At 33.4% G+C, this 11504-nt stretch overlaps 2 protein-coding genes across 2 annotated transcripts; one reads left to right on the forward strand and one right to left on the reverse strand.

The window, feature by feature from the left end:
- Positions 1-697: 697 nt before the first annotated feature.
- LOC143542721 (RNA polymerase sigma factor sigA-like) lies at positions 698-5773 on the reverse strand. Its single transcript, XM_077035248.1, has 10 exons — positions 5741-5773; positions 3501-4294; positions 3220-3418; positions 3016-3108; positions 2802-2930; positions 2646-2699; positions 2484-2561; positions 2155-2217; positions 1793-1905; positions 698-961 (listed from the first exon to the last, which is right to left on the reverse strand). The coding sequence occupies exons 2-10, from the start codon at positions 4169-4171 to the stop codon at positions 853-855; spliced, it is 1509 nt and encodes a 502-aa protein (XP_076891363.1). The 5' UTR covers positions 4172-4294; positions 5741-5773; the 3' UTR covers positions 698-852.
- Positions 5774-9755: 3982 nt separating this feature from the next.
- Positions 9756-11286, forward strand: LOC143542681 (peptide methionine sulfoxide reductase-like). The gene is made up of 3 exons (XM_077035219.1): positions 9756-9763; positions 9845-10058; positions 10952-11286. The coding sequence occupies exons 1-3, from the start codon at positions 9756-9758 to the stop codon at positions 11201-11203; spliced, it is 474 nt and encodes a 157-aa protein (XP_076891334.1). The 3' UTR covers positions 11204-11286.
- The last annotated feature ends 218 nt before the right edge of the window (positions 11287-11504 follow it).

Here is an 11504-nt window from a genome sequence, read left to right on the forward strand (position 1 = left end):
ATGTTTGTAAACCATCTTCAATATAAAGATGTAAGGTTTTTATAAAGTGCAACTTAGCTTTATTGTATGATTCTTATTCGATAATTCTGGATTAAAATGTGTCAATTTCACATTTTACAAGACATATGTTGTGTTCAAACTGATTAAAAAGCTACTTTTAAAAACCTAACCAAATTGGGTTTTGATTTTTCACAAACCTGTATTCGGTTGAAATCAATAACAAACAAAGGTTATTTAAGTTTGTTATTTAGTTAAATTAAATTGCAAATTTATTTCAACCCCCGAATTCAAACTACTAAAATTTGTTTCAAAATATATTCGAGTACTAATGAAGAGTCCTTTTAAATTCACAAACACACTAATGTATATGTTATGGTGAAGATTCATCATCAAGACTAGCTTACAAGTTATATATTTCAAGTTTAAACCTTAACTAGTTACTTTATATTACAAAGTTGTGAGGGGATGCACAATCCTGTGATTTATGAAACTTTTTCTTTTACATAAGCAAACCTAAACACCTTTTTAACATTTTAATAAGTTATAAGTCACAAGGAGGCAAAAATAAGAAATCCCAAACACCCCCTTAGTATCTTTACATTTCTTGTTATTGAATCTTAAAGAAGCTAAATATTGCTTAAATATAGATATGCTAAATGTAGACTAAAAAACCGACAGTGTTGTTTAATTAGAAAAAATATCATTATCTTCACATGGTATAAATGTTGCCTGCACAATACACCAAGTCTTATTTTAAAGCTATTGCACCTTTACATGCAATGTATATATGTATCAATATGTATCTATCGTGTGTATATACAGGCGATTTGCCTAGTCTGACACAGCAAAAGATCAATGTTCCACTAACATAGCATCAAGATTTGTCCTTCGGGCCGCATGTTTTAGTTTCTCGAGTGCAACAAGCCCGACTTGCCTAACCCGTTCTCTCGACAACCCCATCCTGCAAGCCACTAAAAATCGTTAATTTACAATTATTATTTTTTTGTATCTTGTAATTCGGTTGATTAAAATTTTAATCAATTTTTGGGTTAAATACTTGAACTTGAACATGACCCATATATTTATTCGTGTCAAAGATACCAACCTAACCCGGACACACTTATGTTCGTGTAACTAGAACCCATTTATCTACACTAGTCGAACAGGTTGACTACAGCGTGTGGTAAGTTGTAAATGAGTTACAACTTATAAGTGGGCTGGCGGATTGTAAAAGATGGGTTAAAAGTGTAAGGAGTTGTCAAGTTGACGCATTTAATTATACAGGCTGAAGGGTCAACCTATTAATGAAATGGTTTTCACAAGTAAGCATGAACACGGCATGTTTATTCATGTGTCAGTCGGGTTGGGTCATGAATTACCACCATTAGTTTTTATCGTTATATGTAAAAAGAAATATGATGGTTTGAATAGCCATATCCTACATAAAAGTAGAGGTGACAATTTTCTCTCTATTACTTGTAGATAGGTCGACTAAGGTTGATTTTACATTTTTACAAGTCAAACGGGTCAAACTATAAGTTTAATAAAAACACAATTGAGTCGAACAAAATATTTAGATATTTATTGTAAGAAATTTGTATTTGTAGACATAATTAACAGATAGGTCAACTCATCATAATGCTGACCATTGTAATAAGATGTGACCCGTTCATCCTGTACCCATTTTTTATTATTATAGTAAAAAAATTTGAAATTGTAGGTTATCTAAATTGTCCTAGATCACAGTTAAAAATCAATCTCAATTATAATTTAAAAAAAATAGAGTTGGTACCTTCGACTAATATCTTCCCAGGTAAGAAATTCATTGTCGAGACCATAGTACAAGCAGATGATCTCTCTTTCTCGTTCCCTTAAAGTTGTGGTCATCAACTTGTTCACTTCATCCTGCAAAAATTATGGGTACATCATACATGTAGAAAGTAGAATTATAGATAATGAACATAAGGGCAATCAGGTCCTTTCAGTTCACTGAGACAGTAGAGTGCAGGACACTGTGTCAAGTGTTTTCTCACATATTCTCGTATAAAGTTGAAGATATAGGGTTTTAAATTCATCCAACAAAAGTACACTACTTTATAGATAAAGAACAAAAAAGAAATCAATAGGATAAATGCTGTAAAACATGTGAAATACCTTGAGCGCGTCATGATCTACTCCATGCCAAGGATTGTTCTCGGGGTGATCATCTGCCATGTACTGCAACAATAACAAAACGCTTAATGATACCCAAGGTGACAATTCAAACCGTTGACTTACAAATGAGCTTGTCAACGAGCTAAAGAAAAGAAATGGGAAAGCTAATAAGAACACGCGTCAAATGGGTTGAAAGTTGCCTAAATGGTGTTACGTTTTTAAAATTCTTAATTTCGTCGTCCAATTTACCAACACAAAACGTTAATAATCGAGTCTATACAGATTTACAGATGCGTCATGTGAGTTTATTTGTATGAATCTAGACTTACACTGTGAAAGGTATCACTTGGAAGACCATTTAAAGACGGGAATGCTGGCCTATCAAGTGAGAACACTTTGCATTTTGCCTACAAGAAAGGGTCTAGAAATTAATATGCTAGTAAACAAACAAATTCAATGTGAAAAAACAAATTTATAAATACTTCAAGTACCTCAGTGGCATTCAATACTTTTTTTGTTGAAATGTTCAGGCTTTCTGCAATTTTCTACATCAGCAGAAAGTAATAACTCATTAGCTCAAGTTCAAAAACCAAGGTAAATGTAACAATAATGTAATTTATTTTAAATAACCGCCATGGTTAACTTACTTCAATTGAGGGAGTTATTCCTTTTTTCTCGAGTTTAGCTTTCGCATGTCGTATTGCACTCAATCTTTCATGCATGTGGATAGGTAACCTTAGGGTTCCAGAATTTTCAATCATTGCTTTCGAAACACCCTGAAGTTAAATAAGGATTTTTTATTATTCTATTGTAACTTCATGAATGAAGTAATTATATTAAAAATGAATTTATTATTTTTACCTGTCTTATCCACCAATAAACATATGTAGAAATCTTGAACCCTCTCGATGAATCATATTTCTCTATCCCGCGCAGAAGTCCAATTAGACCTCCCTACAAAAAAAACACAAATTGTAGCTCAACAGACACGTAATATTCACTATTTTACTAGCTTAAAAAGCACATCTATTCACTAATCAAACGTTTAATGAAGATAACAGACACCTGAATGAGGTCACCAATTTCAGCACCCATGTGGGCATACTTTTGTGCAACCGACATTACTAGACGGACATTGCTCATTGCCAGCTTCTCTCTTGCCAATTTGCACTCAATCTGTTTCATTTGCAATTCAGCTCGTGAAATCTTCAGTGATGCTGCAAGCTGCACCTCTGATGGCTCATGTCCCAATCTTTCCTTCAATCTGAAAAATTTCTACAAATTATTCATCAAAACCATATAGGATAAACTTCATGTTATGAAGATATTGTGTTAAATTATGTTACATTGATTTCCTCTCTTCTAATCGTTGACCAATTTTAATCTTTTTTGACAAAACCACCACCTCCGCATGAGTGAGCAATGTATCACTTGCTATACCCTTAACATAACCATTTGCACGGTTTTGAAGCAACTCTGGACTAATCACAAATTTTAACTTTTTCTTTGCATCGACTTCATTGGAAGATACTCTTCTATTTAGTGTTTTTTTCTGAGCATCTATTCTACGCCTACGTGCTGACTTCCCAGAACCATTCACATAAACCTTTTTGCTGCTTTTCTCTGTAGTGCCAACTTTAGTCAACCCCGTTTCGGTTGAAAGATTCCACTGTTGCTCTAACAAAGACTTTTGCAGTGAAAGCAAGGCTTGAACTGAAAACTCTTGATCAGACTCTTCATGTACTATATGTTCAAACCCTTGTACCCAATCAGAAGCAGTATTAACATGTTCTTTTACAGCTCTGATGTAACGTGTGTCTTGATTATGTTGTTTGGGTTTAAAACCATGACCGTAGTTGGTTGACTTTTTTGCAGTGATCGTGTTCTTAGTTGGGACAGATATGAACCCGAGTTCACAACTGTTTGGCAGCTTTTCATTGACATCAGAGTAGTAAGAAGATGAAGTTAATAGTCTTTCACCTGCCCTTAATCCGATTACTGCATTTGTGGCCATCATCTAGCTTTGTTTACTTGCAAGAAATAGCATTATTCGACCATAACACTTTATTCTAAGATTATTAAATAATAATATTGTTGAGATACCGCTTCTAGTTTCTTGCAGATCACTAACCAAAAGTTCCTGGCAAAGAAAGGCAAAAAATTATAGACAAGGTTTTAATAATCATTGAACTGGTCACCTTACCGGTCCACTGGTGATTTCAATATCCAGATGATGTCATAAATAATTTAAAAAGAATGTGTACATACACATAAAACAAGATATGGAACTACTTAATGATTTGGTGTTAATTAATTATCCAATATTAACCAAATTTGAAAGTTGGAATAAACAGAATATGGAGACTGAAATAATAAATGAGATTTTGAAAGGAAAAAAGTTATAATTTTTTTTGTTTGAAATTCAGTCCAACTACTTGGTCCGGTTTGCAGGTTCAGCCGACCCAACCATTAACCAACAGCCTCAAATGAATCAACTATAACGAAAATGACTATCAATATGGAAATTTTTTGTGGATATTAATCAATGCAGGTACGGTTGTAAACTTTTCCACTTGAAAAGGCCAAACTAACTAAATTAAATATTAAAATACAACGGAAATAGTATTAAAAATCTTCATAAGAGGTATAACTTTTTGACGCTTAGAAGAACTTAGAAGGTATGTTTGGGAGATTTAAGTCAAAGCCAAGTATGTTCAAAGTTTGACCTACATGAGCTCCAATTCTATTATTACTATTATTCTCCTAAACAATAACTTACTGCTACATTCTAAAGCTTAACTCTAGGTCAAATGTTTAGCTATAAACTTATACACTCTCCCAAACAATAACTTACAACCAATGTTTTATAATAAAAACCGGTATTTTACTTGTACCGGATTGGGCTAAAAAATGATACAACCGGTTGAACCGGGTTATACCGGGAGGTTCAACCGGTTGAATATTTTATCTTATAATTTCCAACAAATGTAACTTCAATACAAAAATAACCCAAAACTAAATAATTCCTATAACAAAAAGTAATCCATATTCAAAAAATAATGCAAAAGTACTCAGTTTTAATAAATTATTCCTAAAGTTTACACATTTGAATGCTAATTGTTGGGTTAAAAGTAATTATGAAAAAATATGGGCCGCAAATATCAAAAATTTCTCGGGCTTAAAACCGGTTTGCCGGTAAAAACCGGTATTTTAGACAGAAATCGCCGGTACGATGTTCAGCAAACCGGCCAAAAATACTGGACTCAAAATACCGGCCTACCGTGCGAAATCCGGTTTGAACCGGTTTTTAAAACACTGCTTACAACGCAATTTATGTTCAAACCGTAGTTATACCTAAACAACTACTAACAATATAGGTAAAATTGTGCGTGTATTCAAAGTGTTATATGCAATCTGTTATCTATACGACGGGAAAACTTAAATCGCAAGGTAATCTATTATATGCAATCAATAACAAGACGAAAACATATCACAAGGTAATCAGTGACTATGAGCCTAATTTAATTCAACGATTGAAGAACAACAACAAAATGGTTGTGTAATGCGATCGGAAATCGATTATTACCTTAATTTGCAAAGATCAGGAAATGAGTTGCGATTAGAGAGATTTACGACTTGTGTGGGTATGTGTCATGTGTGGTGAGTATAGGGAATATCGAAGTGAGTGAACCTTAATAAAGCACGCTCTATGACTATTTTCAGTTCTTTATAAAAAGATATTTTTTTTATTATTTGTTTGTTTGTTTATACGACTCATTTCACAGTTGGGAGCTCTGTTTTGGTTGTTTTCATTTCTATATTTCTATACTCCTCTTTTCATTTTTCTTTTTCATTTCTTCAAGCGACTCGTGAAAATCTCCATTGGATTGTGTGAAGGGTTGAGTTTCATTACTTAACTAATCAAATTGTTTGATTTTAGTTTACAACTTTGTGGGTTTGGGTATACAACGGATCACCGCACGTGGATTGCATTGGATTTTGTGAAAAATTACAGTTGATTTTGTGAAAGTTGTGGAAAAGCGGACTATTTCTTTGTTTGGTGTTAACCAACGATTAATGTATATGAAGATGTGACGTGTAATCATAGATTGCATTGCAAATTGGGTCACCCCTTTTTCTCTTTCATTCTATGTCTCATTATTAAAATTCCCAAAATAAACGTTTATGGATACGTTTTTCAGGTTTTAGGTGTCATTTCTAAACAATTCCCAAAATAGGTATTATAAACTAGTCGTGACGAATAGTTTATGATTACCCACGAGTAGTTTGTGTAATCAATTAAAACCTGCCATGTGTCTATAAACTAACCGTAACGACCAGTTTCACTAATCATCTACTCGTAAAAATTAAATAAGTTTAAAGCCTCGTAATCAACGCCCACGAGTAAATAAGAAATCATTTAGTCGCGACGAGTGATTCTATAACTTTACGAGTCACAAGCAGTTTATCAAACTAATTGTGACGATGCGTTTGATTACCAAATGTACCGAACCGGTTAGTTTACTTGGTAAACATTACGCATGTGAGTAGTTTATATGTAGTTAACTCGTCTTGACTAGTTTACATTCCCCATACGAGTATTTTATTAGTAATTAACTCGTCCTGATAAGTTTACCTAATTTACATGACCCATATGAGTAGTTTATAGGTAGTTAACTCGTCGTGTCTCGTTTACCTTATTTACTTTACAATACGAGTAGTTAATTAGTAACTAACTCGTCTTGGCTAGTTTAACGTAACAATCAAGTCGTCTCATTACTTTATAGTCTAAACTAGTCGTTACAATGTTGTTTGAAGTTGTTGGGTTTATACAAACGTCATGTTCTTGTTGTTTTGAACCCGCACATCAATAGAGGAGGAAATTGATAATACTATAGTTTGTTATGACGTAAAGTGGGAAGAAACAAAAGGAGCTACTGAGTATGTTCCGTTTGATTGTGGGCGGCAGGTTGTATCTCTATCTTTGAGGTTTGGTTATTGTGAGTTTATAGATTTTGTTACTAGTCGTTTTAAAATAGGTCATGTTAAATGATTATCTTATAAACTTATACATTCTGTAATTACTCGTATCAAGTGGATATACACGACAACTATGGCATGACACTTTTTCTACAACGTGCTAAAGGAAGACCAGATGAAGTCGTTTATATCTACGTTGTTGAGGATGTCAATGGAGACATTGCAAAAGAAAGTTTGATGTCGAATGAGTTACTTACAAAACGAAAATGAAACAGGGAAATTGGTGGGGTTTGTTCCGAACTTGGATATATCTTTGTCATCAAATGAATATGAATAATTAAGGTAAACTTATCAGTTGAAGTTAATTACTAGCCAAGACGAGTTAGTTACTAATTAACTACTCGTATTGGAATGTAAATAAGGTAAACAAGACACGACGAGTTAACTACCTATAAACTACTCGTATGGGTAATGTAAATCATGTAAACTTATCAGAACGAGATAATTACTAATAAACTACTCGTATGGGGAATTTAACAAAGTAAACTAATCAAGACGAGTTAACTACATATAAACTACTGGTATGTGTAATGTTTACCAGGTAAACTAATCGGTTCGGTACATTTGGTAATCAAACGCATCGTCGCGGTTAATATGATAAACTACTCGTGACTCGTAAAGTTATAGAATCTACTCGTTGCGACTAAATGATTTCTTATTTACTCGTAGGCGTTGATTACGAGGCTTTAAACTTATTTAATCTTTACGAGTAGATGATTAGTGAAACTGGTCGTGACGGTTAGTTTATAGACACGTGGCAAGTTTTAATTGGTTACACAAACTACTCGTGGGTAATCATAAACTATTCGTCACGACTAGTTTATAATACCTATTTTGGGAATTTGTTGGAAATGACACATAAAACCTGAAAAACGTATTCATAATCGCTTATTTTGGGAATTTTCACTTCTTTTAATCATCATCTATGATTATCTCTACCTTTGTCATCTTTTCAAAGCGGTTACTTCACCATGCTAGTTTGGGAGTTCATTAGTAATTGGTGTAAAACTTTACCTATCTTTGCTTTTTTGGTTCATGACTTACTCGGCATTCATGTCGCTAGCATTTCTAACCTATGGGAGCAGGGCCGTCTCATGGGTAAGCTAAATGAGGCAATGACTTTAGGCCTCCAAATTTATAGGGCCTCTATCTTAACTTTAGGCCTTCAGATTTATAGGGCCTCCATCTTAAATAAGATTTATGTATTATGAGATCTTGAAAATAGAGTTATTTTAGAATTAGTAACTCAATGATGAGCCACAAGTTAAGGATGATTGCTTCATATCCATTATCACGACATATCATCCATATTATATAATTCTTGTATAGTCTTTAGCGCTATATGCATAAAGAAAAGAAAATAAAAAGGCCTCAACATTTTAGTTAGTTTTAGGCATCCGAGGACGTTGAGACGGGCCTGTATGGGAGCGAAGGTTTTATATGAGATCATTTTCATGGCTTGTTGGTATGTATGAAAGACAAGTACCCGTCGTACCTTACCAAAACGATTAAAGACATAAACTCATTAGGTTATCTTCAAATAAAAAGTCGTTCTCTTCATTACTTCAATATGTAATATCCCTTTGTTTGCAAGTTTATATCGACTTGCTATTTGTTTATTTGTTTTAATGACATTTTAAATAAATAACTTGAATTGTTGGAAGTTTTACGTTTTGAAAAGCTAATTAAAATAGTCAAACTAACAGGAAGTAGACAAAACTTAACTTTTTGTCATATTATTATTTTAACAACAAAAAACAAACTTTAGCTATGGAAGAAAAAGTGTAATCACTTCTATAACTATATATCTTTACATACAAGCTATTGTAAAATTAGTTAACGATATTAAGTAAGACATGCACTTTATTAAAAAATGCTTTTAAGTTCAAGTTTCACATATAACTAAAATAGGATATTTAGGTTTAAACACATGGCTTTATCATCTATAATGTTTTTTTTAAAGTGAAATAAAAATGATCGAGATATATCAAGGAATTAGGAAATCCAGGTTTAGCTAGGATATTTTATCATCTATATCTATGTGTAATTGTTCTTTTTTCCAAAGGTGAAATAAAAATGATCAAGAGATTTTAACGTCTCTAGTGGCTAGTAACCAGTGTTGCAAAATCCCGACTAGACGTCGATTAATCACTAGTCCCCACTTCACTGATTAATTTTGGGATAATCGGCTAGTTAATCGCTTAATGGTCAAATTTGGCCAAAATCGGCGGTTTCCGACGAGATTCCAACCAAAATCAGTGGTTTCTGACAAAATTCTGACCAAAATCAGCTGTTTCCAGCGAGATTCCATAAAAACCAGCGGGTTTCCAACAAGCATCCAACCAAAATGTGTTTATGTATGTATAAAACTAAAAATTACATATAAAAATAAGTGTATGTATATATAATATAAAAAATTGTACATTAAAATTCAATCATATTAATCTCAATTAATCACTAGTCTCCATTCTAATACCCGACTAACGATTTTTAAAACTCCTCAAGTAACTTTCCAAATGATCAAAACATAAAAGTTTTTATCGTTTAAAATTTGTCTAAAAATGGAAAAGTGAAGATGTTTACATTTGGTCTTCAACTCGTCATTCGAGAAACTTCTATTCATACATAAAAACGCTGACCACAACCACAGCACAACCAAAACTACAACTACAACCACAACCACCGTCACAGCCACAATCACCACCCAGGGGCTTACTCATAACCCCAAATACAGTGATGTCTGTTCGGGTACCACTAACCATTCGGAGGTTGTTCGGGTCCAGTATGACCCGAAAGAGTGTAGTTTTGAGAGCTTGCTTGATTGTTTCTGGGAGAGGCATGACCCCACCACACTTAATCGTCAGGTCAGTACTTTAATTATTGAAATTTTGATTAAATTGTAGATTAATTTTAGGGGTTTTTACTTTCTGTGATGCTCACAAGCATATTCTGTCCATGAAGCCTGTTAATTTTTGAAATTATTATTATTATTATTTAATAATTATGGCCAAAGTTAGCAAATTTAAGCTAAATTGGAGCTAAATGGATATGGAATTGTGCCCTAATTGTATTGATTTTAAGTAGAAGTTGTAGGTAAACTTGTACATATATATGTGTATATAATGGGCCTTTTAATTTTCTAGAATTTGTGACTGTAAACGAACTGAACATATACGAATGAAAACTATACGTGTATGTGATGGGCTGTTCGTGAAGGGTCGTTTAACCTTAACCGGGCACTCGAGCAAACGAATGAATGAACACGCTTATGTTTTTTTTGAAAATGAGGGAATTTGTGTTCGTGTTTGTTTGGTAATGTTTAAATAAACGTAAACGAACATAAGTATTAGTGTATTACGAATAACTAATATATAAGTTAAAATGAATATGCAAACGCATGAACGTAAATGAACGAAAATTAATGAATGCTCATGAGGCATATGCTCATGTTATTTCATTTATTAAATAAACATAAACGGACTTCTCACTAAACAATTCACTTAACATATAGTTCATTTAAAAGCCTATCTATGCATCATCACGGCATCATGCACTGTATCCTAGTACTAATTGGTTTGGCGATTAAGGGTCATTTTGGTAATTTTTCACAAGTCCCTTTAGGACACTTTCCTGTTTTGAACTATTACGCAAATATAATTAGTAACGCGTGCTCAAGCAATATTTACGGTTCTAAGTTCGTTTTAAATCGGGTGACTTTTTTTGGGTATTCTAAAATCTTGGTTGTTGATCATGGCAGGGAAATGATGTTGGAACACAATATAGATCTGGGATTTACTTTTACACACCCGAGCAAGAGAAAGCAGCAAAAGAGTCGAAGGAGAAACACAGCAAGAAACTGAACCGGAAAGTGGTCACAGAGATCTTGCCAGCTAAGAAGTTCTACAGGGCAGAAGAGTACCATCAGCAGTATCTTGCAAAGGGAGGCCGGTTTGGGTCCAGACAATCTACTGAGAAAGGTTGCAATGACCCTATTCGGTGCTATGGCTAATATGTATGTACGCATTAAGATGATATATATATACTATTTGTGTGATATATACTATATAGTATGTATAAGTATCAATTCATAGATTTTTTTTCTGTTACAATACCTTGGATGTTAAGTGAACACTGTTATGATCTTTCAAAATGATTTTTGTTGAGTCGCGATTAAACAAAAGATGGTAATGTTTGACAATGTTTATATCTTGGTAGTTAAATACTCAGTTCGCAAAGAGTGAGCCTGTATTACAGTCTAGGCTTTTTAGACTTGTTTTCTGTTGGTTTAGTTGGTTTTTGCCTGGCTCAGA

This window comes from Bidens hawaiensis, unplaced genomic scaffold (assembly GCF_021521415.1).
Source record: "Bidens hawaiensis isolate Kalapana, Puna unplaced genomic scaffold, B.hawaiensis_p1.1 tig00012954_1, whole genome shotgun sequence".
In the NCBI taxonomy this organism is placed as follows: Eukaryota; Viridiplantae; Streptophyta; class Magnoliopsida; order Asterales; family Asteraceae; genus Bidens; species Bidens hawaiensis.

What these genes read in the sequence shown, in the direction of transcription:
- LOC143542721 (XM_077035248.1), bottom strand. Translation starts at nt 4,171, where the DNA reads ATGATGGCCACAAATGCAGTAATCGGATTAAGGGCAGGTGAAAGACTA. An exon ending in TTAGAAGAGAGGAAATCAAT is followed by an intron (nt 3,419 to 3,500) that starts GTAACATAATTT and finishes GAAATTTTTCAG; the next exon opens with ATTGAAGGAAAGATTGGGAC. An exon ending in TTTATTGGTGGATAAGACAG is followed by an intron (nt 2,931 to 3,015) that starts GTAAAAATAATA and finishes ATTTAACTTCAG; the next exon opens with GGTGTTTCGAAAGCAATGAT.
- LOC143542681 (XM_077035219.1), top strand. An exon ending in CCACCACACTTAATCGTCAG is followed by an intron (nt 10,059 to 10,951) that starts GTCAGTACTTTA and finishes TGATCATGGCAG; the next exon opens with GGAAATGATGTTGGAACACA.